Source organism: Balaenoptera musculus, chromosome 2 (genome assembly GCF_009873245.2).
Source record: "Balaenoptera musculus isolate JJ_BM4_2016_0621 chromosome 2, mBalMus1.pri.v3, whole genome shotgun sequence".
Classification (NCBI taxonomy): Eukaryota; Metazoa; Chordata; class Mammalia; order Artiodactyla; family Balaenopteridae; genus Balaenoptera; species Balaenoptera musculus.
This window is the reverse complement of record NC_045786.1, coordinates 50642311-50668599: the sequence shown is the minus strand read 5'-3', so window position 1 is coordinate 50668599 and position 26289 is coordinate 50642311. Positions and strand designations below refer to the sequence as shown.

Here is a 26289-nt window from a genome sequence, read left to right as displayed (position 1 = left end):
CCTGCTTTTAACCTTGAGAGTTTACCACATCGGAGCTAATCTGGGGAAGTGGGTGTAGGGAACAGTCGGGCAAGGGGTGTGGACCAGCCTCTGGGTTCGTTGAACAGCTTTGTGAATCAGCTCTGGACTGTGCTGGGGCAACTCAGGGGCTGCAACTAGCCGAAGTTACTTGCCTTGGTGCTGGGAGGAAGTTCTCTGAGTTTTATTGTCAGAGCAGCAGCCCCAGTGGAAGCTGGAACCTTTGGGGTCTAATTTGATAGAGATTAATCCTGCCTTTTCTAACGTAGATAAGGGCCTCAGTTAGGCATCCTCTTTTACATGGGAGGCCTGGGAACCTGGCCTTTGCCGGACTGAGAAATAGGTCCAAATAGAAATCCAGGAATGTGCTTCCAAATTGGCAACATATCCACTTGTTTATTGTTGTGTGTGTGTGTTTGCTTATAAATACCCAGTTTTTTCGAAAAAACATGAGGCAACTCACAAAATTGACATATAATTGGTTAATAAAATTAAAAAACAAAAAGCTATGAGAGTTAAATTAGTCTCTGGGTTAAGCTTTAGGTTTTGCCCTGAACTTTCTGGCAGCTAGGGCAACAAGAGACACATCCCAAGTTTCATAATTCTCATTACGATAACACCTCAAAGATTCCTCCCCCGGCCTCCCTCCTTGTTCACTGACATCCTCAAACCTTCACTGAGCACCCACTGTGTGCCAGGCCCAGGGCCAGTCACAGAGGGCCCTGTCCTCAGAGGGCTCTCAGCCAAGGGCGGTGTTTTGCAAGCTGTTGCAGACATGCCCAGTTCTGGGCCATGAAATTGAATGAGTGGGTCACAGCCGGCATCTTACAAGATGGAAAGTGATGAGCTAGAAAAGAGCAAAGGGCACCATCACACGTCGGGGGGGGAGGGATGGTTTCTTTCAAACAGATCTCAGTTGGTGTGGACATGAGTCCCAGGTCGAAAGGATGGTGTGGGGCATGGTCATAACAGTTTGAAAAGCACTGTTTCCAGTTGGGACACTGCAGGCACGTGCTTGGGAGGCTGTGGTCTGCCGGGGTGCCCCCCCGCCCACTCCTCCATGAGAGCCCCGTAAGTTTCTAGTTGACACCACCAGGTTAGGTTTCTAAAGCAATGTCACCAGGATTGTAGCAGGTGGAGGTGGGGTGGGGTGGGGAGGGTGGAGGGTGTCAGAAAGATTCCTCCCAACCCCAATTATTGCCGTGTTGTACTTTAGCAATAACCTTGCCAATTCTGGCATCCAGATCTAAAAAAAAAAAATCATAAATGGAGAGAGCTCGGAGAATGGGCTGATAGAAAGCAGTCATGGACCACTTGCAGGCACCCAGAAGGAGGATGGAAACCCTTCCATCCCGCAGAGGGCGCGCAGAGCAGGAGCAACTCTTGGTAGAGGAGCCAGAGCACAGGGTTGTGTTCCTACACAGATTAAGGGTCTACTCACCCTTTTCACTGCCATTGTCCCCAGCAGAGTCACAAAGGAAAAGGGCTGTGGGATGAGGGAATTTTAAATTTCTTGAAAGTCCAAGCAGTGGTATAAGTAAATAATATACGGCCTCTGAGCAAAGCAAATGACCTGGGCCTGGTGCTGGGAACACCATCGATCTGTAATCCAGGGGTGGAAGCCAGAGTCTGGGAAGCATGTTTCCAAGGGTGGGGGCTGCCTAAGGCTGCTTGGGGCTCCCACAGCACAGATTTACAGGGTCAGATGAGCCCTGAACCCTCAGGCCGGGCTGGTTCTTCCTAGGAGGACAGAGCTCCCCCAGAAGCCAGCCAGCTGAGAGGTCCTGCAGCCCAGAGCCAGGCACGTGCAACAAGGCCAGAGGGCTCACTCTTAGCTGGGAGGGGCTGCGGGGACGTCTCCTGGCCAGAGATGGGCCTGTCACCAATTGTGCCATTGCAATGGCAGCATTTCGCTAAAGAGGACAAATCCAGGACTTTGGGCCAGACTGCCAGCATTTTACAATGAATCCTGACTTGGGCCTCAGCTCTGTGACCTTGGGGGGGTTACTTCACCTCTCTGTGTCTCAGTTTCCTCATCCGTAAAATGGGGGTGATAATACAGGTCAAAATTTCAAAATCCAAAAAGTCTCAAAAAAATGAAAAAGGTTGTAATAAATTGGGGAAGACCTCACTACATTGATCTGAGGACATTTATATCCCTCATTTAATCCCACTTGGTATGTCTATTCATAAGTTTGCTGTAAAAATATAAATGTGCTTAACAAGTTGCTCTTCTGGATCCTGCCAGGGTTTTATATAATAAAAGCTTCTAAAATCATGTCTAAAATCAAAATTTTAGAATTCTAAAGTGTATCTGGCCCCAAAGCTTCAGAGGTGGTCTTGGAGTCCCTCCCTAAGGATCTTAGGATAAGCTTGTTGAGATGATGCTCAAGTCACTTAGAGCTGTCCCAGGCACACCAGCATTGAGACTGAACACTTCCAGGGCAGAGGTGGCATCACTTATCATTTCAGCTAAAGTCAGGGACAAATTTTGTACCACCCTTTCTATCGGATGCACTCCTTGTAGGGAAAACTGCCTGCAGGCTGTACTTGAATAACGATCTCTAATCCCTCCAGGAAGCTGCCCTCAGAAACCAAGGGTCATCTCATTTGGAGAGATGTCTGAAGTCATTGGAGGGCCACATGCTCTACTGGTGGTGTTCCCTTAAATATTTGGAGTCTTTTATGAACACCTCTAGGGTGCAAGTGCCTGTGTTTGGGGAAGAGAGACAAGTTAATGCCTGGATTTCACATAAGCAGGATTCCGAGGCATGCATGGTGTCCCCGAAGAGAAAATGTGTTTATAATTGTTACCAACAATCCAAGTGAAACCTCCATCAATCAGGCAACAGGGGGCAGAGCCTCCAACATGGTCCTCCAGGTCCCAGTTCCATTTGAATAACTGAGTGAGCCCTTGTTTTGGAGGGATGACTGGCCTCAGGCCACCTGTCTTATGTGTCCTATTTGTCCACACCACCAACTGGGTGGCATTTGTCCACTCCACCGAATGAATGTCTAGGGAAGTGGTTGGTGTGGGGTATTGTGTCAGGGTGACTTCAAGACCACCCTCAGTTTCAATGATTAGCTAGAAGGACTCACAGGACTCAGAAAAGCTGTTACAGTTACAATTTTTTATAGCAAAGCGATATAGATTAGACTCAGCAAAGGAAAAGGTGCATAAGGTAGAGTTCAGGAGAAACCAGGTGTAAGCTTCCAATTGTCCTCCCCCAGTGGAGTCACATGGATGGTGCTTAATTCTCCCAGGAATGACATGTGACAACAGGTGCAAAGTATTGCCAACCAGGGAAGTTCACCTGAACCACGGTGTCCAGGGTTTTCACTGGGGGCCAGTTACGTAGGCATGGAGTGTCCATGTGTCTGACCTTAGTCACTCAGTCTTCAGCCTCCCAGAGGTCAGACTGATACAGTGTGGCCCAAGCACCCACCATAAATCACATTGTTAGCACCAACTGCCTGCTGTGGCCCCAGGCCCCTGGTAATCAAAGACACTTTTTTCAGGTAGGGTATTCAAGGGCTGAGAGGATATCCCCCAGGAGCTGGTCAAGGGCCAATTCTGAAGACCTTTGGAATGTGCAGAGTCTGGGCAACCAAGGCCTGCTGAGTTAACTCATGACTGCCCCAAAATGCAGTAGCTGGGCCATCATCCGCTGTTAACAAAGACAAAGGTTAAGAGGAGCAGCCATCAAATCACGGTTAGGGCTGTCTGGCGAGGGATGGCACCTCTAGCATCAGTTAAATTTAAGGCACTTGGGAGAACCACACCAGGACAGGCATTTTCCTCAATGAGGAACACTCCAAACCCCATCAGTGGAATATGGGCACCTCCTTCCACAACAGGATCAGGTGTGATGGTGACTTGAGCATATTTATCCAATAGAGCCATAAAAGTTTGAGTCCTTCCCCCGCCTTGGAAGTTCCCCCCAATACTCAGCTTTTTCCTTAAAGTGGCTGAGTTCAGAGTAGAGGGGATGGGAGGGGTTGGGGACGCAGAGGGAGAGAGTGCTCTGCACAGTTAGCAAGGTTTTACATTTACTTTCAGGTTCAAGTGGCCAATAGTGGGCTAGGATCAACTAAAGGAACTTGTTTTGGGTCTACCCAAAGCTCTATACTGCAGAGCAAGCTCCCTCTTGCTGTGTTCAGCTCTGGGGACTCCTTGACTCAGCAGCCATAACCACACTGACTAGGGGGTGGAGCTGACCCAGTGTGATGATCACCTCCCTTCCTCCTTCCTCCCAGAGGAGAGCCAGCAACAAGCAGCGTATTATTCCAGCTGCTTCTTCCCATCCTACCCATCACTGCTCAGCTGCTAAACATTCATTAACAGGTAGAGCAGTGGGGGCCCTTACTCCCTTGTCCCTCACCCATCACTTGGGGGAGAGTGTTTACTGGACCCCAGGGAGCCTTCTCATGTCCCCTCACCCAGGCCACAGAGGCTCTGGTCCTTTCTCTTCAGAAAGCCCTGTCTCTGTTGTCATCCCATCCTCACTACCAAAAACTGTCCAGATCTACGAAAGAGTCTGAGATTTCACCCTACTTGCAAGCTAACAAGTCAACCTGCCACAATTACGAAGATGCTGGCCAAAGATACAAGCCTCCTGGATCAGAGGAAAGGGGCTTTGTTGCTCACAGCACAGCAGCACCATAAACTTCATGTTGGCGCCATTTCTCTTGCCCTCCTGTGTTATTTTCCCAGGGCTGCCCCAACAAATCACCACGAACTTTGTGGATTAAAACAACAGAAATTAATTTTCTCACAGTTCTGGAGCCATAGGTCCAAAATCAAGCTGTCAGGAGGGTTGAACCCTTCTGGAGGCTCTGAGGAATAATCTGCTCCGTGCCTCCATCCTAGCTTCTGGAGGTTACTGGCTACTCCTTGGCATCACTCCAATTTCTGCTTCTGTCTTCACATGGCTTTCTGCCTCTGCATCGCCTCTACGGCTCTCCTCATAAGGACACCAGTCATTGGATTAGGGCCCACCCTAATCCAGCATGACCTCATTTTAACTTGATTACATCTGCAAAGACCCTATTTCCAAATAAGATCACACTCACAGGTACTGGGGGTTAGGACTTGAACATGTCTTTTGTGGGGACATGATTCAACCCACTATACTCACAAATTCCACAGGGTGATGCCAAGGCAGGTACAGGTGGCTTCCGTGCATCTAGTGGGTTTGCATCACAGCTGAGGAACTCTGAGTTCAGGAATCCTCATTCTTTTATAATGAGCTGCAAGCAATTCTGCCCAATCTTTGCTCCAGAGGGAGAAATCATCTTCGTTATACTGGACAGCAGCACATGTCTGCCCTTGCTTGATAGAGGGAGACACTAGATCCATCTTCCAAGAATGTTTACTAACGTCTCTGAAAAGTTAGTCCAGAGTCAAAGACTATGGGTGCCCCTGCTCACAAGATGTGCAAGATCGGGAGAAACCCCTTGAGAAGTGTCTCCCAGTGGGACACAGGCTTGTTGGGGGAGGGGATGGCAGAGCAGCTTCTCAGCAGAGGAACAAGAGAGGCTGGTGTGATGCTCCAGAGCCCAGGACATCAGGGGCCACCGTCTCCCAGCACACGTGATGCAGGCCTGAGCTGAGCGTGGCCATAGGCAGGCCGGTCACCCTCTTTCTTTTCCTCTCCCAATTCTCTTCCACACAGCAAACAGAAGGAGCCACGTCAGCGTAACCCTGTAACCCTTCTGCCCCCTCTTTTGCCACACGGCAGCCTGACCTGAGTTCGGACTAGGGCCTGGGTCCCTCCTGCCTGTTTGTCTTCATGGTGAACAGGCAAGCCCGGCATGGAGTTAACTGCCCAGGCTCTGTGGTTAGACATCCAGATCTGCCTCTGGATGATCCCAAGTCTCAGTTTCCTCATCTGTAAGATGGAGATCACAACAAGAAGGCCCGTTTCGGACAGCTGTTATGAGGGTAGAGGAAGCTGGTGCTCGCTACCATTGCTGCAGTGTAGACACACATTGACAAGGCCCATCTACCCTTTAACAATGGAGCCCCGGGTGGCTGGGGGGTGCATTGCAAGGAAGCTAAAGCCTGATTCACTTGAACGTGAATCAATGGGCCATTCATCACACAAACTGATGTTGGCCTGTTGCAAAACTATCTATGACATGGGCCAAGGATTTAAATCAGGTTATGAAAAGAAGAAAGACATGGATGACTTAAGAAGCTGGCCACTTGCCTCGCATCTGACCTTCTCCAGAGCATCACCCGGCACACACCAGCCACCCTTTGAAGAGGCAGAAAGGGAAGGTGGGAAGCTCGTTCGTTTCAAATAAGTCATAAAGTTTAAAAGTTCATGTTACCGAAACAGTCTCCAAATAGATCCCATTGTGCATATGACTTTAATGTTCACCAAAGATGGTATTTCAACCCAGCAGGAAAAGGATGAGCTACTTAATAAATGGGTCTGGCACAGTTGGCCATCCAGCTGAAGACCATCAAGTTGGACTTTATTTTACATCATACACAAAAATTAATTCCAGAACAATGAAAGATTTAAATGTAAAAGAAAAAGTAATGCAGTTCAAATCTTAGAAGAAAATATAGGAGATTAAATCTACATGAAAATTTATCTGGCAAAACAGCCAACCCAGAAGCTATAAAAAAAAGCACATCTGATTATATAAAAATTAAAAATTTTTGAATGGCAAAAGGGACCACAAAAAAATTTGGTATACAAACAGCAATTTTAGAAAAAAGGTTTGCCATGCTAAAAGGCAAAGGGTTCATATCTACTAGGGTGAATCATATGAACTTGCTGTTTTCATTGGTCATAACAGTAAAATACTAACAATTTCATACAGTTCAACATAATACAGTATTGACATGAAAAAAAGGCAAAAGAAAAAATGGAAAAGATAGGCAAAAAGAAGGCAATTATAGCAGAGATTTCTAGTTGCTTATTCCAATTACCATCTCCCTCAACCTCCATCTTTCTCAGTAATAAAATTCTGATTTTACTCAGGGTAGTAACTCAAAACCTAAATTTCCCAACCTTCCTTGCAACAAGGTGTAGCCACAGGATTAAGTTCTGACTGAATATATGCAAGCAGGAGTATTGTGTGTTATGTCTAGGAAATCTCCTTAAAGGGAGGGAGTGTGCCGTCCTTTGTGCCTGCCTCTCTCCTGCTGCTTGGAATGAGGGTATGATACCAGCAGCTATTTTGGAACAGGGCGCTGAGGACCACAGCCATAGTGGAGAGAGCAGAACAGAGCACTGGAAGAAATCTGATTCACTGATAAGTTTGTAAAGCCATGATTCCAACCATGTACTTCCAACCTCCAGAATCCTTTTATAGGAGACACATAAACTTCTATCCAATTTAAGCCTCTGCTATTTTGGGGGTTTTCTGCTGTATGCAGCTGAACCTAACCCAACTAACACAGCAATTTACAGAGGAGCAAATTTAAATGACCAACATAAAGAGGTGCTCAAACTTGTTAGTAATTAGAAAAATGTAAATTAAAGAAACAACATTTCACTTTATAATCAACAGATTGATTTTTAAAAAAAAGTGTTAATGTGTATTGTGGGCAAAGATGCAGGGAAAGGGGTACTCTGAAAGGGGTTGCTGAAATGTGAATTGTTGTGGCATTTTTGCAAAGCAACTTGGTAATACCTAGTAAAATTAAATCTACTCAAATTAAATTTAATTTATTAGTAAAATTAAATTAACTCTTCAATTTAGCAATCCCATTCCTGGGAATCTAACTCAGAGTAATAAAGGAATCCATATGTATATAGGGCTATATTTGCATGGATATTAACTTTATATTGGAAAAATAGGAGACAAAGTGAATGCCATTGACAGGGAGATGGTTGGACGACTTATGGTTCATTCACACCTTGAATAACATCATCTCAGGTTTGATTCCCCAGGAAATAAACTCTAAGGCTGAGATTGGCGAACAGGAAGGTTACTGGGAAATGCCCTTGGGAATTACCCTATGAGAGAAGTCTCTGCCAAACCACAAAGGGCTGGAGCTGGACAGGCTTTTCAGCGTTGCCCAGAATTAAGCTCAAGGGTACAGGCCTTTGTACCTTTGCTACTGACCAGCGTTCTTGGCCTCCTTAATCAATAGAAATTGATAAGAGACCAGACAAGAAGTTCAGGCAAGGTTTTATTGGGACTCCTGCTGCAGCATGAGGGAGTGAAAACAAGTAACAGGTTCCCTTGCTTGCTCACTGAGTTGGGGGCGAGCTGGTTCTTTATATGGGGTGAGGGTGGGGGCAGGTCCAGGGGTCGGGCAAGTGGGGTGGCTTAGGTGTTTTGCCCACCTCTTTGGTGGTGTTATGTGCAGGGGGCTTGCGCAGTACCCTGCTTTTGCTCCTGGCTCCTCAGAATTGGCAGTTGGATTTCTGGTATTTTTGTATCTTGTTGTTCATAATTTGCCCCAACCGTGCATGCACACAGGTATTCTTAGTCCTGAATAGTTTCTTTGTATTTTGTTGCTTGAGGAGATGTTTGTCCAGGTGCAAGCACTGCAGCAGAGGGTCCCAGGTCCCAGGTCCCAGCCTGTCCCACCTCCACATTAACCTGTCATTGGGATGCCCCCAGGATGAGACTTAACCTTCAGCAGACAGCAATCCCCAGAGTGAAACTCAGCTGTGAGCCACCCTGACCAATAATCCTGGCAGTTGGAGGGCAGGGGGTGGGGCACCATAGCATCCACTACTGTCTATTCCTTGTGTCACTTGGGTCCACTGGATTTGTGTGGTAAGTTCATGTCATCCTTCAGGATTTTGGTGGGTCTCTTTTCCTGGAATTTTGGAGCTGGATCACCTGCTGGCCAGCGACGAAGACCTCATCACTGGTGGGAGCTGGAGCGCTAGTAACCTCTGGCATGCTGCTACGGTGCAATGGGCAACTGTCATGGGGTGTGTACTGGGGTGGTGTATTACCTCAGATTGCTTTAACAAAAACACCATAGGCTGGGAGGTTTAAACAACAGACATTTGGACACAAAGACAGATGCGTACAGAAGGAAGATGATGTGAAGAGACACAGGGAGAAAAAAAAAACCACGGAGAGAGGCCTGGAACAGATCCTTCCCCCAAGGTTCTCAGAAGTTCTGGGAGCTGGGAAGTCCAAGATCAAGGTGCTGGACAATTTGGTTCCTGGTGAGAGCTCTCTTCCTTGTTTGCAGACAGATGTCTTCTTGCTGTTGTCCTCACATGGTAGAGAGAGACCCTCTTTCTCCTGTCTCTCCTTATAAGGACACTAATTCCATTCCTGAAAGCTTCACCCTCATGGCCTAATCACCTCCCAAAGGCCACACCTCTAAATACCCTTATATTGGGGATAGGTTTCTACATATGAGTTTTGGGGTAACACAATCATTCAGTCTATAGCAACTTCCCAATATATCATGTATTAGTTTCCTAGGGCTGCTGTCACAAAGTACCACAAACCGGGTGGCTGAAACAACAGAAATTTATTTTCCCACAGTTCTGGTGGCTAGAATTCCCAGACCAAGGTGTCAGCAGGGCTGGTTCTTTCTGAGGGCCATGGGGGAAGGATCTGTTCCAGGCCCCTCTCCGTGGTTTGTAGATGGCTATTTTCTCCCTGTGTCTCTTCACGTTGTCTTCCTTCTGTGTACATCTGTCTTTGTGTCCAAATTTCCCCTTTTTGTAAGGACACCAGTAATATTGGATTAGTGCCCACCCTAATGACTTCATTTTAACTTGGTAACCTCTGTAAAGACCCTGTCTCCAAACGAGGTCACATTCTCAGGTTTTGGGAATTAGGACTCCAAAAAACATATTTTTTATGGGGACACAATTCAACCCATTACATACCGTGTCCACTGTCTGCTGCAAATGGCAGTTGACGTTGTGCAGTGTGGGTGTCCTCTGTGCCCCAGTATGCCACAGAGACCCTCCTCACCCCCCACATCAGGTAGAGTTATGACTGGGTTAGATCAGCACACTCCTCACCACTGAGTCATGTAGTATGACACTCAATTTTAGATACTGCACTAGTTTCTATGGGTTGTTTTGAATCATAATTGTTGGATTTTTTAAACATCTATTTAGTTTTCTATGTTTTTATCAATAATCTAATCCTAAACTCTCTCCCAATCTCTTTCAATACATTGAGACATATCTGACTTGCTTCAGTCTAGACTGGGTGACCACCCCCGCTACCCCTTCCACCTCATGCACACCCTTCACCACCACCCTTCCTTCTGTGATGGAGTCTCTGTTTCCTGGATGCCTTTTCATCACTTTTGTTTTACTCCTTTGTTTTCAGAGTAACAAATCCTTCAGTGGCATCTTGAGAAATGGTATACGGGAGGTAAATTCTGGGAGATCCTACATATTCAAAAACACTTCTATTTCATCTTTTCGCTTCATTGATAGTTTTGCTGGATCTAGACATTCTAGATTGAAAGCCATTTCTCTTTAAAATTTTGAAGACATTGTTCTACTCTCCCTCGCTGCCTCACGAGGTAGCTCCACAGCACTTTTGTCTCCTCCAAGGTTCCGGCTCCCACTGAGTAGGCTCCCATGACATCGCCTCCTGCCAATGCCCCCCAGCCTAGGGGGATGGTGGCCCCACCATGGTGGCTAATGCCCTCCACTGGTTCATCCATCACCAGTGACCCCAATCCCTGCATGCAGTTCCCTCTAATGTGAATACTCTGAGTTGTTTCTTGGTTAAATCCTGACTGTAGAGAGGTCCACTGTTCCTGAAAGGACCTGAGGCTGGAAATGATGCTGAAAGGTTTGGTTAGAGACACAGCAGCCCCTCAGTTGATGGTAGCTTCATGCTTTAGGAGCATTAGTCAAGTACATATTCAAATCAGTTACATAGATGTTTTGCTGAGCCCCTCTGGGTTCTAATCATGGGGTTAAGAAGATGTTTACAACCTGGTTTTAAGCACCTACTTTGTACATACAGGATGCATTAGTTTGATGTCTGTTTGGAGGCGAGAACAGTCCTGCTGAGGGGCCCGACATGCTCATGCGTGTGATCAAAGCTTTTGTAGCCCCGGGTTCCTGGCGGAGCGGCATTACCAAAGGTGCCTACAATTCCACAGGTTCATGCAGTAACACAGAGCACTAACCAAAAAGTATCTCTAGGCAGAAAACCCTGGTGGTCCCACCAGGGCACCATGAGGAAGCTTCTGGGCAGGTTGCTGGGCTGCGGAGTCCAGGGCCCTCCTTCACCTACCTTGGCTGCCCTTGGCCTCTCATCTCCCTCAGTCCCACACCCTGGTTCCAGGTGCTGCTTCCAACAGCTGCCCCTGGCCCCCCACTCTATTTCCGTGGCCCATTCTCACTCTGCTGTCTGAAATATCACTGAGTGCAGCTTCCTCCTGGACCTTCCCCTGGTACAGGTGCCCTGAGTCCTCATCTGAGAGACCTCCCACCTACCCAGCCAGCCCTGCTGCTCCCAGCCTACCACCACCTGTGCAGAACTTCAGGTCAAAGGGTTCTGGTTGGAATGTCTGGGGAGGGAGGGAGTGGGCATGCCAAAGAAGTTCCTTTGGCACCATCCCTGCCTCCCTTCATCCCTGCCCCACTGTCGACATTCTGGCCAAGCTTGGAACTGACTCGAATGGTCAGGACACCTGCATGTTAACCTTTAGAGAACACGAAGGCCTCCAGACAAAGGCAGGCTCTGAACACTGGATTTCAGGCACTGCAGGCAGAATCAAGGAATATGCACATTTTAAAAGCTATTGCTACAAATGTCCCAATGGACACTCCCACAAGCAGGGCCTGAGAGTACCCTATCCCAACCTGTGCAACCATACAATCGTTTTAGGTTTGAGTTTTTCAGCTTCTTGCAGCTATCTGAGTTTCCATTGATTTGACTATCTGTAAAGTTAACACCCTTTTTCTATGTGTATTTCTTTAGTGAATTGTTTACATCATTATTCCACGGAGTGTTTGTTTTTTCTTTTTAAGGTCTGAATGCCTTTTATATATTAAAGATATTAACATATCAAAGACAACAAATTTTTTACCTGATTTGTCATATGCCTTTTAACTTTTTAATGACTTTTTTGCTGTACCAAATGCAATCTATTTCTTAAACCTTTTTTCCACCACTTTCCCATGAATTCCTATAGTTGGTGACATTTTTGGAGCTGTGAGCTTTAACACTCATTGCCATGTTTCTTCCAAGGGCTTCTTTTCTAACAATGACTTTACAACACATGGAAGAAGTCAGGAGGTTTTGATTTTTCCATTTTGTGGATAGGAGACTGAGTCACAATGACCAACGGATTTTCCTGTGTCATTAGAGAAACCACAGCCTAAGAAACCAGATCAAGACTACAAAATTCCACAGAGTAGGGATAGCAAACCAACTTCACCTCCTCTGACAATATTGCTTGATTGGTCATGGCTGTCCTGTATATTCCATGCAGAGGCCTAACAGCTATCTGGGCTTCAGTGATGAACTAGCAATGTCTGCCAGGTGGTGGGTGGAGAGTATGTGCTTTGAAAACTGCCACAGGGGTAGAGGGTGTGTCCAGACACTATGAGAAGGGAAGGGGTGTTCATTATAATTGTGTTGAGACAACAGGCATAACCTGGAATTGTTCCAGGCAGAGGGAATGCATGGCCATCCTGGGCATAGGGGACAACACAGTAGAAGAGGGGACAAAGGCCCAGAAAGCTTACAGGAAGATCAACGTTGCACAGCTGGTAAATGCAGAGCTGGCATAGGACTCCATTCATTTTCCATAGTGCCTCAAAACTACTGCTAACCTGCTACGCACCCTCAGGCAAGTCCCCTGTGTCTATAGATCTTAAATTCCTCTCTAAAAAATGAGAAGTTGTGATGTAAGAAATTCTAATGGCTTTGCAAATACAATTCTCTGCTCTGTACTCACTGGTGTTTTGAAACATCCAGGAAAACAGCCACACAGCATCTGTTCCCATCCATCTCTCCTGCCCTTGCTGGGGCTTCCTGGGGAGAAGGTCAGTGTCATAGTCAGCTCAGGCTGCCGTAACAAAATACAGCTGGGTGGCTTACACAACAGAAATTTGTTTCTCACAGTTCTGGAGTCTGGAAGTCCCAGATCAAGGTCCATTAGGGTTCAGATTCTGGTGCAGGCTCTCTTCCTGGCTCACTGATGGCCACCTTCTTGCTGGATCCTCACATGGTCTTTCCTCTGAGTGTGAGCAGGGAGAGCAAGAGAGTGAGAGTGATCTCTCTGGGGGTCTCGTCTTATAAGGACACTAATCATATTGGATCAGAGCCCCACCCTCAGGACCTCATTTAACCAGAATTATTTCCTTATAGGCCCAACTTTCAAGTACAGTCACATTGGGGGTTAAGGCTTCAACACATGAATATAGGGGAGAGACACAATTCAATCCATAGCAGGCTGACACAGGGACAAGATGGCCTAGGTTTGGCAGGAGTATGAGGGACATCTGAGTAGGCAGGTTTGCTTGTGGATGTTTGGTCATAGTTTTCTCAGGGCCAAAGAAGTGGGACTGTCTCTGGTGGATGTGACTCTGGCACACTTCAGTAGATGAGCCATGTTTTTCCAACACCTCCTATCTGGCTTCACTCAGCCCTGAAGAACTGCATCTCAGCCAGTCTAGCCTAGGGCCTGGGGCAAAAACTAGGGGAGAAACCAAACTAGGGTATGTTTCAGAGGAAACTGTTAACCAGGTTAGCAGGCCTCCTGGGCTGGGCTGGGGCAGCAGATAAAGCAAAACTGAGCCCTGCTCAGAAGCTTTCATAAGACCGTGGGCTTTGTAGTCACTGTCTGGGGTTATATCTTGCCTCTTGTACTTCCTAGCTATGATATCTTAGACAAGTAACTTAACCTCTGTGCCTAAGTATATAAATTAGGAAATACTTCAGCTGCTACTAACAGAGATCTTCACAACCTCTTAAGCAACAGAGGTATTTATTTCTTCCTCACACACTTTCCATCTTTCTGCTTTGGCGTGCTTAGCACATGGATTCCACCTCCAATGTTGCCAAGATGATCCAAGATGACTGTAGGTGCTCTAGCCATCACATTATCATTCCAGGCAGCAGGAGCAAGGGTAAAAATATTTTACAGAGTTTTTGCAGATGTCTTCCTTTAAAAAGCATTTTAAGAAGTCCCATCCAACATTTTCCTCTTACAGTTCATTGTCTGGCATTTATTCACATGGGTACACCCCATTGCAAGGAAGGGAAAGGTAGTCTCAGCTTGGCACATTGTTTCCCCAAATAATGTTAGGGCTTTGTTCCTAAGTAAAAGGTTAGAATGGATACTGGATATGCAACTTGCAATTCTCTCATACTCAGTTTTTCCAACTGTAAATTGGGGATTATAATAATACCTACACATACTGTTGTTGTGTTACCTGGTACTCAGGAAGGGCTCAATATACGTTAGCTCAATTACTGGTTATCAAGAGAGAATGAAGTGGAAAATGCAAATAACATTGGCATTACTATGAAAATAGTTTTGACCTCACAGACCTCTTGAAAAGGTCTCAGGTATTCCCAGAGTCCCTAGACCACACTTTGGGAACCGCTGCCTTAGAGAATCAGATAATTCTTGCACAGGCCTGCTAACCAAGCTGAGACTTGGTTAGCACTGAGAGGATACACAGCCATCCTTTTGCCTTTATGAAGTTTGGATAATTTTTGTTAACAGACACAACCATCGAAGCTCTAGTGAAATGTGTAGTGCTCTTTTCTGTGTATATCTTTGTTTTTGCCCATCTTCCCTCTAGAAATGTAAGCCCCATTAGGACTTGCCAGCTTTAATTCCTACTGTGCCCCAGTGCTCGACACGCGGACAGAGATTCATTGACATAAGCTTGACAATGCTGAACTTTACCCAAGCCATGTGTTCCTGGAAAGCAATGAAGGTTAAGACAAACCTCCCAAACTTTTTGTGTTCTGGAAAATGGCTTATTGCAAAGAACCACCCTTCCTTCCCCATATGACTTAGAGAAGACTCACAGATGCCCCCCTTGTTTATCTATGACAAGGTCAGAAACAAATTTCTTTTCTTTGCCTCATAAATGATGAGCTGAGCCTCTTGTCCCCATTGGTCAATTAGAAAAAAATGCTTGTTAACCAAACTTGCATTAAGCCTCTCTCCGTCGTCCAGGCCCCTGAATGAACTTTGGCCCAGCCTCAGCCTGAGCCAGCATACAGTCCCACCTGAGAATAGGCTGGATTTACCATCCAGTCCTGTCACCCTTTTATCCCACTTCCCCACACCTGGTTCTTTCTAGTCTTGTTTATTCCTCTTTATAAAAGAGCAACCCTTTCTGCCTAACTCTTAGATGCTTGCAGGCATTACAGACCTTCTCTCTATTGCAATAGTCCTCCTCCCCCACTGCAACAGTCCCTTTCTCCTCTGGCAGTAATCCTTTTGAAGAAAGTCCCTCCTGAATCTGGATTTGTTTTTTATTGGACAGCTGAATGAAAGAAGCGACTATAACTGATCAGAGTGCGGCTATATTAATTCAGATTTGCAGGTTCTGTTCTGACTCCTCTCCCATTAATCACACTTTTAAATTCTGACTCCTAGGCTTGCCAAATCTACCAGGCCATGGCCAGGTGCTCTGGGCCAGACAGCTGGGCCTTTGGAATCAAACATAGAAGGACCTGGATTTTGGTGCTGTTACTTCCTTCCTGTGTACTTTACTGAGGTCACTTAATGTCTCTCCTATTGAACCACTATTTAATGAGCACCTACTAAGTGCAAGCACTGAGTTGGGCACTGGGAGTGGTGAGCAAAACAGAGATGATAATTAGGGGCAGGAGGATTCTGGCAATAAAACAAGTAAATTAAGCAGGAAGTGCAATGAAGAAACAAATTGATCTGCCAGAACATGGAGGGAGCACACATGTATATAGGGTGGACACCTGCTGAGAAGGTGACTTGTCTGAGGCCTGATGGTCAGAAGCTCTAGCCATGCCAGCAGCTGAGAGGACATTCCTGTGAAGGGCCAGAGGTGGGAGAAGGCCAGGGAAAAGTGGGGCGTGGCTGAAAGGAACAGGTAGGATGGCAGAGACTGCGCTGGAGCCCTCACACCACCCTGGACTTTGTCTGCCAAGATAAAGAACTTGACTTTTATTCTAAGTGGGATGGAAAGCCATAGAAGGGGTTTCTGAGATCTTATTGTTTTAATCCTTTTGCTTTGTTTAATTTGATTGCTAGTGAGGGTTAATTTCTCTTCCCTGATAGCCATTTGTGTTCTGCTTCTGCAGAATTGTGTACTCATGCTCTTCATCTATTTATCTACTGGAATCTTAGTGTGTTTCTTATTAATTCAATGAGGTCTCTCTCAATTAAGGATTTTAATCTTCTGCAGTTTTAAACTTTTGTGCTTTAGTGTGTGAAAGAGTTCATCCAACACTTTTAAGCTTAAGGAGTCCTCTGCCATCTGACACTTGATAAATTATGTTTCCTTCGTCCGTGTTTGCGTGGTTCAGTGTTTTACATTGGTGGACTTTTCTTTTTTATCCTCTTGGGCGGGGCGCGGCGGAGCAAACTCCCCCTGTGTTCAGGCCAGAGAAGGCTCAGCATGCAGAGACCCCTCACCCTCCTAGACCGAGCCAGAGGGGCTCCTTCTCCGCCGGAGGCCTCAGCTGGTGACACCCACTCTACTGGGTATCTGAGCTCTCGTTACAGACCATGGACATAGGGCGGGGTGAAAAAGCCGAGGCTCAGCGGAAAGCTGGGAGGGAGACTTTAAAGTGTTTAATAGCCTACAGCAGAGGCACAAACTGCAGCCAGAACCAGCCGGTGCAGCAGCTGCAGACAGGCTTGTGTGGCGAGCCCCAGTCCAGGAGCTGAGGCCCCGCCCCAGACCCAGGGCCCCGCCCCCGCCCCCGGGGCCTCGCTCCCCGCAGGTCCTGTGCTGACCTCTCAGCACTGCCCGGCTCGCCCCAGTCCCCGCCCACCGCTGATTTCATTGGCTGCCTCTCCGTCCCCGCCCCGGGAACCTGCTGATTTCCGCAGCCAATCGGCAGGCGCAGCAGCGGCGGCTGCGACCGGTCTCGGCGCTTCCGGGACGCTGAGGTACCTGGCCTGCGGGAGAGGGGCTGCGTGGGCCTGTTGCGGTGCTGCGGCGTCGCCCAGCTCGTCGGCTGGGTGGCGAGTCGTCACTTCTGGGTCTCTGAGGTCACCGTCCTGCAGCTGGAGGTGCAGCGTCCCAGACCGTCGAGGACTGCCCCGAGATTTCTGGGGTGGAGGTCAGAGGTCGGAGGTCATGCCTTTGTTGAATGTTGGGGCCCCACCCGTCTAAGCATAGAGGCGGGCCGCTCTCTGTTTTTATAGTCAGCTCCCTTTCGCGGAAGGAGCTCCGAGGGAAACTGAGGCCTGCGAGCCGCCGGGGCTCCTGGCAGGCGCTGAGCTCCGACGGGAAGGTCCGCCCGACCTCGGGCCGCCGCAGGTGACCCTCGGGCACCCGGAGAGCCGCCTCCTCCCTCCCTCCTCCGGGCCGGCGGGGCCCCCGGAGTGCGGGGAGGGGTCTGGGGCGAGGTGGGGGGGTCGCTCCGTGGCCACGCTGTCCTGAGGGGGCCGCCCCTCTTTCTGGCTCCGAAGAAACCCGGTGCCAACTCTTTTTGAGGCTGTCGTTCCCGGGTTGGAGATTTCATGTCTGGAAGTTCATTCGAGCAACTTGGAGAGGGGAAAGGCTTGTATTGTGGCTTCCGCACTCGTCGGGAAGTGAAAATAACCAGACACGGGGAGGTTCTGAAGGCCAAGGGACCTGTGAGAAACCGGACGAATTTCATAGTTTGACAGAAATCTTCCCCCAGCTTGCCTCACATGTTATATAATTCAAGTCGTTTCAAAGTCAAGAGTATTTAGTCTCATAGTTCTTCTAAGTAAGTGTCCTTAGTCTTGACCTTAAGTGAAGCTACTTCGGAATGCTTGAAGTGTTGAGCAAGAATTTTTTTGTACAAAGGTTCTGTGCAAGGAAGGAAGTTGGGAACAGTCTTTACCTCTCATCGCAGTGATCCCAGCTGCTTCTTTACTGCTCTGGGACCAAAAAGAGAAGTTGTTTATCTGCATATGTGGGTTTTGGGGAGACAATAGCTGTGGATGAGGAATAAGGGGAGAAGAAAGAGGACTCTCTTGTTTTCTGCGCAAAAAGTATGCAATTAGAAAAAAAGAGTGTATTTATTTGCCTATCTCTCTCCCTTCATCTCAGCCAGTGTAAACACGTTTTGACATTTTTTGTGCCGATGGTATGTGTTGAGTATTTATATCAGGGAAAGGAGTTATCTCTAACAACAAGAAGACACTTATCTTCAGTGTAGCCACAGAGGAATGAATATGCCTTGTGTGGAATTAACCCTGGGGTTTGGTTTTCAGTTAAGAAAATGAGGCAGAAGGAAGTGTTAACCAAGACCTTCCAAGGCCCAGCCGTGGTCTGTAGGACTCCGACCAGCCACATGTACATGTTTGAGAATGGTGTTGGGGACTCCGGGGACTCCTCTGAGGAAGAGTCCCACCAAGTAGCTCTGCGGCCCCGGGGCAAGGAGCGCCAGAAGAAGGGTGCCCACCACCCTCACCAGCCAGGAGCAGGGGACATGGTGCTGCTGCAGCGGGAGCTGGCCCAGGAGGACAGCCTCAACAAGCTCGCTCTTCAGTATGGCTGCAAAGTAAGAAACCCCACAGGTGAAGGCGCCACCTGCCCTTCAGCCCCTGTGTTTAGAAGAACAGAGGAGCTCACTGAAGAGTGGGGACCCTTTCTGACCCCAGAGGTGGTTGGAAGAAGCCTGTTCTAGAGTAAAGGATACCCCTGTCTAGCTAGAGATGGAAGGCAGGTGGAAGGACCTTCCGTTCCTCAGAGAGAGAGGGAATTAGTCAGGAATTTCAGGTGACAGGGCAGTTCCCTCTCTGCATCTCTTCCTTGTCCCTCCAAAATGAAATTCTGAAACCTTTTTCTTTTTTCTTTTGAGCACATCTTATTTAAGACATAATGGGGCCAGAGATGCCACGTAGAGTTTATCCAAGATTTCTTTGGTATGCTTGCTTTTTTTTTTTTTGCTACTTTTCTTTTTCTAAACCTTTCTTGCTGGTTGTAGCTTATTTGATTGGTAAAGTTTTGCCTTCTCTCTTTTAGAACTGCGTGATCTATCCTTTGTATGCTGTGTATCTATATAACCCTGTTTCTCTCTTTAATTATATTTTTAGCATTCAGAGTGATTAACAATGGCAAAGTAAGTAGGAAGGTATTTATTGAATTGCTGCATTTTCTCCTAGATAGAAACTATTTCATTTTACTAGCACTGTGCTGCTACTTTCTATGGCTTTCTCTAAGGCTATATAAGCTACTTATTTAAAAAAATCTTTTCATCCTTGAAGGGTCTGTCATTTACCTAACAAGGATCAAATGACTCAACATGTGTGGAGGTGTTGTTTCCCAGGGAAATAAACTGGTCTCCAGGGACACATAGTGGTCTGTAAACTGTACTGAGATTTATATTTGACTCTTATAATCAGCTTCTGTAGACATACTATATTAATATGGTTTATAGAGCAAGGGCTGAAAACTGAATCCTCTCCTACAAAGACCTGAATAGATGCAATGGGCTTCTTGGAACAGTGATGTTTAATAAATCCAAAAGGACTATATAATGTATCTAAGAAGTGATTAGCTTTCCTATTTGAAGTAAATAAATTTGATGTTAGTTTATTAGGATCAAAGACAAAAATATCTCAAGCACCTTAAGTTTCAGGATATAATAAATTAAAAATGTCCACCACCCCAGTTCAATTAAATGATAAAAGGACTTGCTAAGTAATGAAAATAATGAAGATGATTGATTTGAATAAAGTCTGTTGGCTGTATTTACACTCTAGTTTAAGTGGACTTAGGAGTTAGAACCTTAGAGTCCATCTCTGATGCTTTTGGTAAGTTTTCAAACTAACTTCAGGGAGGATCTATCTTTGACTTATATTTCCCCCTACTTTTTAAAAATTAAGGTTTGATTATGAGAGGAATTTGTCATAAACTTTGTTACTTTTTAAAACTCACAGTCGTGTTCCTTTCTCCTCAAGTCCTAATATTGGAATAGAAGATTTCAGTCTGTAGTTTCCAAGTTCTCTGCATGTTTCTAAATGAAAAGAAGTGTTGTGAAATCCTTGAAGTGAATTAACTCTGGGTCGCTTTTATTTTAAAAATAAGTTTATAGGCCATACAGTACTTCTGGGAAAGAAAACGTCATATAATCATGAGGGCACACCTTTTAAAATGTTGTTACAGTTGAACTAGGTTCTAGTGTTTGTAGAGCTGGCTGAGGCTTTGTGTTTGCTGAATGCTAATGTCTACTACAGCTACTAAATTAAGTTCTAATGCAGGAGAGAGTCACCCAGATGGGGGCACTGTTTTCTCAAAAGTTAAATGTAGAAAGGGTACAGCCTTCTTTTACCATGATGTGTTTCACCTAAAAGCATTTTGTTGAAGGCACACTTTAAACAAAGTCTTTTCCAAAACTAATCTTGAGTTGTTCAAACTTGTAAGTCTATAAAAAAAAATCTTATGATTAAGCTATACATTAAGGCTGAATTAAAGCCAAAAAATGAAGTTATTCAGCCTAAACTAAATTTTGTGTGTAGGTACAGTTTTCCAGTGTTCATCAGATTCTTAAGCTGTGTGGGCTTGGACCATCACCCAGAAAGGTTAAGCAGCACTTTTTGGATATTAGTTTTAGGGAGCTTTACATCATTTCATGATGTTTGTCTTCATGGCTTCCCTAGGTTGCAGATATCAAGAAAGTCAACAACTTCATCAGAGAACAAGACTTACATGCTTTGAAATCTGTTAAGATTCCAGTGAAAAACCATGGGATCCTAACAGAGACCCACAAAGAACTCAGACCCCTCCTGAGCTCATCTACAGAGACCAGAGTGACCTTCGAGGAGCAGCCAGACCCAGACAGAGCAGCTGTCAGTGCCAGTGCGTCGTCTAACCCACTGACGGATTTCTTTAAGGGCATTGACCAGAATATTGAGCATGCAGTGCAGTCGGAAATCTTTTTGAGTGAAAGTTACTGCATAGAGACCTCCAGTCAGCCACTGCTTCCGACTCTTCCGAAGATACCTACAAACGGTGCAGACTGTGGAATTCAGAGGTGGAATGCTGTTTTTATCATGCTTCTGATTGGAATTGTTTTACCAGTGTTTTATTTGGTCTATTTTAAAATACAAACTGCTAGTGAGATCCCTAGTATCTTGAATACAACTGCTGTCCCTAATGGCTCGATGGCAGTGAGTGCAGTTCCAGGGCAATCCCCCAAATTAGCGATTCCATTGCCAACCATTCCCTCTTCAGACAGCCAGTTCAGTCAGACCACCCACGGGGAGAACTAGCTCTTGTTGTTTCTAAGGAATCAGGGCAGCTTTAGCACTTGCGCTCCTAATGTGCATCAGCCGACATTGCCCATATCTTAGCGTGCTGCATTTTTTTTTCTGTGACATATGGACGCGTTACAGAAGCCACCATCATGTCAGTCACACTCATCATGGGGAATAGACTCGCCTGATCCAAGGCTGTGGGAGCCAAAACACCAGCATCCTCAACCTCCTACATCCAAAGAGGAGCGGCAGGAGAGACATTTACACATGACAGATGCTGTTCCTTGAAGGCATTTAGTGGACTGGCCATGAATGTCTTCACAATAGCACTGTGTAGGTCCCCAAGCTGGATGTGCTTGGAGGGAGATGAATGGCCTTGGCAGATGGACCTGCAGTATGGGAGCCCCTGGTATCAGCTTTGGTTGTCTGGATGTTTGCTTTGTCCCCTGCCTGCTGTGGAGGAGTGACTGGCTCTGACAAATGATGTTTTGTGTCCCCCCAACAAAGGTGTTGTGCAATAGCGATGGGATGTCACCCTGTTTCAGAGTGTGACACATGACAGTTGTAATAAGCCCTGCTTCACATTTGCCCCCTCAGACAGCCTTTTTGAGGCAATGTCATACCTAGAATTTAAAAAGCCCTAAATCTAAATTGCTATAATACTGAGTAAATAGCAGTTCTGTTCCTCGTAATTTTAGAGCTCCTTAATCTGACACACAGGCACGTTTTAAGCACTTCCTGGCCAGGACATTTGGAGGCCATGGCCCAGTTTCACCTGAGGAGCATTTCTACAGTGATTGCTAACTGGAGTCCCCAAGTCAGCATTCTTGGAAGGATCTCTTCCTGGTCAGTGTCTGGAGTGGAGTAGGTATAGGGAGAAGGATGAGTGCCTATCACCGAGGTCCCAACATGTGACACAAGGCTGAACAGTCATCAATCCAGCTTTTGCTGGCCCCCGTATGTGTCTGGAAGAGTGGTACAGGGAGAATGGGCTTGCTTCCTGCTGCTTCCTTGACTCCATCCTTAGGACTTCTAGAGCCACAGAACAGGAACGGGGCTCAGTCACTTTTCCTTGGGTGAATACAATGTAGCTCATAATGTTAAACTATTGAACACTTAATGGAGGGCCTAGAGGTGACCCTTGCTGTGGAAGACCGTAAAAAGAGGGGCCTGGGGGTTTGCCCGTCTCCTCCTATGACAAGGCAACAGTGGCGCTAAGTTCAGAGGCTCGTGGAGGGCATGGGTTGGCCTCTGAGACCTTGCTGGTGGAGCAAGCGTGAATGGGGTGAGGGCAGGAGTCTGCCTCGGTCCCTTGGAGGAGTGGAAATTGGCCAGGGTGGCTGGTGGCTCAGCCTTAGGGAGGTCTGTCTCCAGGGAGGAAAACATGCTGCTCTTGGGTTTTAGGCAGGTTTAAGACATTTGACACATTCAGCCTAGAGATCAATTTAAAAGAGCTCATCATGTAAGAGGAGGGGAATGTGGCGGACAAGTACCTGAGATGGGCTTCCAGTTTCTTTCCCCTCTCAGTTATGTGAAAAACTATTTTGCCCTGGGTTCAATTAGCAAATTTAAATTATCTTCAAAATTAAATGTTTTCTTCAAAAGCAAAATGGTCTTCAGGATAAAATGAACTTGTCAGCCTTTGCTACAGGAAATGTTTTGATCATGTAAATGCTTTTCCAGCCAAACGTTTGTGTGCACTGTGCCCCTGAGGGCCACAGGTTTCTCTAACCATTTGTCACCATTAATTTCGCCAGGCAGGACTCAGACTCTCATGAGAAAATGACTTTTGCCAGGCAAAGAATGAATATCTGTATACTTTTTTTCAAATGGAATAAAATAATTTCTTCTGTGAAGGAAAATTGATTCCTCCTTTTTAATAAGGGAGTTGGTAATTCAGAGTTAAAAGATGTGGGATGATGTTGGAGAAAAGGGAAGTGTCCATGTCCAAGGGGTGAGGCCTGCCCAGGGCTTGGGCCCAAGGTTACCCCAGCAGGTGAAGAACAAGTAGTAACAAGTACAGTCTTGCTGATTGGTCTGCATAACATACTTTAAAACTTTTATTAAGAAGACTTCCTTGGTGGTCCGGTGGTTAAGAATCCACCTTCAAATTAAGGGGACACGATCCCTGGTTGGGGAACTAAGATCCCATGTGCTGGGGGGCAACTAAGCCTGTGTGCTGCAACTACTGAGCCCACGCGCTCTGGAGTCCATATGCCACAGCTAGAGAGCCTGTGTGCCGCAACTACTGAGCCTGAACGCTCTGGAGCCCTCATGCCACAACTAGAGAGCCCGTGCACCGCAACTGCTGAGCCCAGGCACTGCAAAGAAGAGCCCGTGTGCCACAACGAAAGATCCTGCATGCCACAGAAAAGATCCCACGTGCTGCAACTAAGACCTGACGCAGCCAAATAATAAATAAATATTAAAATTGTTTTAGGTATACATAAGAGATACCATGGAGCTCATTTTCTATATATTTTACTGCATTTTTAGTGTGTTTTGGGAGTTAATGTTGTAAAGGAATAATTAGATTCGTTAGATAGTCTTCAGTCCTTTTTGTTGAACTGTAGTGCCTAATATTGCAAAAGCCTAGGGAATCTGTCATCAGGCAAATGATGCTCCCATTTTACTCTGGGGAGACAAGGCTGCAGAAACTAAGCAGAAGCCTCAGGGTCACCCAGAGCAGGACTACCCAGCCACAGCCATGACACAGCCCCTCCTCAGCAATCTAGTTCTTTACATTGCCTCTGCATTAATTGTGAAAGCCTGAGTTTGAGGGAGAACACTATGTGCCCTGAGATGATGGCTTATAGAGGGGGTTTTAACATTTTTTCCTAGTTTTATTGAGATAAAATTGACATACAGCACTATATAAGTTTAAGATGTACAGCATAATGAATTGACTTAGATACACTGTGAAATGATTACCACAAGTTTAGTTAACATCCATCATCTCATGTAGATACAAAAAAAAAAGAAAGAAAAATGTTCTTTTCCCTTGTGATGAGAACTCAGGATTTATTCCCTTAACAACTTTGATGTATACCATATAACAGTGTTAACTATAGTCCTCATGTTGTACATTACTTCCCTAGTACTTATTTATCTTATAACTGGAAGTTTATACCTTTTGACCACATCTTCCAATTTCCCCTCCACCTCACTCCCTGCCTCTGGTAGCCACAAATCTGATCTCTTTTTGTACGAGTTTGGTTTTTTTCTTTTTTCTTTTTTTTAGATTTCATATATAAATGAGATCATACAGTATTTGTCTTTCTCTGACTGACTTATTTCACTTAGCATAATGCCCTTAAGATCCGTCTGTTTTGTCCCAAATCCTCCTGTGTTGTCCCAGGATTTCCACCTTCTTTATGGCTGAATAACATCTGTGTGTGTGTGTATGTATGTACCACAACTTCTTTATCCATTCATCCCTTGATGGACACTTAGGTTGTTTCCATGTAAACGAATGCTGCTGTGAACATGGAGGTGCAGATACCTCCTTGACATAGTGTTTTCATTTACTTCAGATATATTCCCAGAAGTGGAATTGCTGTATCATGTTGTAGTTCTGTTTTTTAATTTTTTGAGGAACCTCCATACTGTTCACCATAGTGGCTGTACCAATCTGTAATCTCACCAACAGTACACAGGGGTTCGCTTTTCTCCACATCCTTGTCAGCATTTATTATCTCTTGTCTTTTTGATGTTAAGACGTTCTGATTGGTGTGAAGTGGTATCTCACTGTGGTTTTGGTTTGTATTTCCCTAATGGTTAGTGATGGTGACAGCTTTGCATGTACCTGTTGGCCTTTCATATCTTTCTTCATTAGAGAAATGTCTATTCAGGTCCTTTGCCCGTTTTTAATTAGATTATTATTATTTACTTATTTATTTTTTGCTGTTGAGTTGCAAGTTGTTTATATATTTTAGATATTAACCTCTTATCAGATATATGGTTTACAAATATTTTTTTCCCATTTTGTAGGTTATCCTTTCATTTTTGTTAATGGTTTCATTTGCTGTGCAGAAGCTTTTTACTTTGATGTAGTCCCACTTGTTTATTTTTTATTTTGTTTGTGCTTTGTCATATCCAAAAAATCATTGCAAAGACTGATATCATGGTGCTTACTGCCTATATTATTTTCTAGGAGTTTTATTGTTTCTAGTCTTACAGTCAAGTCTTTAATCCATTTCAAGTTAATTTTTGTGAGTGGTGTAAGATAGACGTCTACTTTCATTCTTTTGCATGTGAATATTCAATTTTACCAGCAGTATTTATTGGAAAGACTGTCTTTTCTCCATTGAGTATTCTTGGCTCCCTTGTGAAATATTGCTTGACTGTATATCACTGGGTTTATTTCTGGGCTCTTGATTCTGTTCCATTGGTGTGTGTCTGTTTTAATGCCGTTACCATACTGTTTTGATAACTAGCTTTATAATATAGCTTGTAATCAGAAAATGTGATGCTACCCACTTTGTACTTCTTTCTCAGGATTGCTTTGGCTATTCAGAGTCTTTTGTGCTTCCGTATAAATTTTAGTGTTGTTTTTTTCTACTTCTGTAAAAAATGCCATTGGAATCTTGATAGGGATAGCATTGAATCTATAGATGGCTTTAAGTAATATGGAAATTTAAAAAATCTTCCAATCCATGAGCACAGGATAGCATTCCATTTATTTGTATCTACAGTTTCTTTCATTGATATCTTGTTTTGATAGTTTTCAGTGTAGAGATCTTTCATGTCCTTGGTTAAATTTATTCCTAGGTATTTTATTGTTTTTGATGCTACTGTAAATGGGATCATTTTCTTTATTTCTTTTTCAGATAATTCATTGTTAGTGTATAGAAACACGACTGTTACTTTTGTATCTTGGAACTTTACTGAATTTGTTCATTAAATCTAACAGTTTTTTGGTGGAGTCTTTAGAATTTTGT

The 26289-nt window shown here is 45.3% G+C and overlaps 1 protein-coding gene across 5 annotated transcripts; it reads left to right on the top strand.

The window, feature by feature from the left end:
• The first annotated feature begins 17015 nt into the window (after nt 1-17015).
• Nucleotides 17016-22553, top strand: LYSMD4 (LysM domain containing 4). Of its 5 annotated transcripts, none has more exons than XM_036844440.1 (3): nt 17016-17242; nt 18362-18651; nt 20753-22553. In XM_036844440.1, the coding sequence occupies exons 2-3, from the start codon at nt 18370-18372 to the stop codon at nt 21362-21364; spliced, it is 894 nt and encodes a 297-aa protein (XP_036700335.1). In that variant the 5' UTR covers nt 17016-17242; nt 18362-18369; the 3' UTR covers nt 21365-22553. The 5 variants fall into 5 exon arrangements, with proteins under 5 accessions (XP_036700335.1, XP_036700338.1, XP_036700340.1 ...); XM_036844443.1 differs by having other exon boundaries at nt 17029-17062; XM_036844445.1 differs by having other exon boundaries at nt 17038-17235.
• The last annotated feature ends 3736 nt before the right edge of the window (nt 22554-26289 follow it).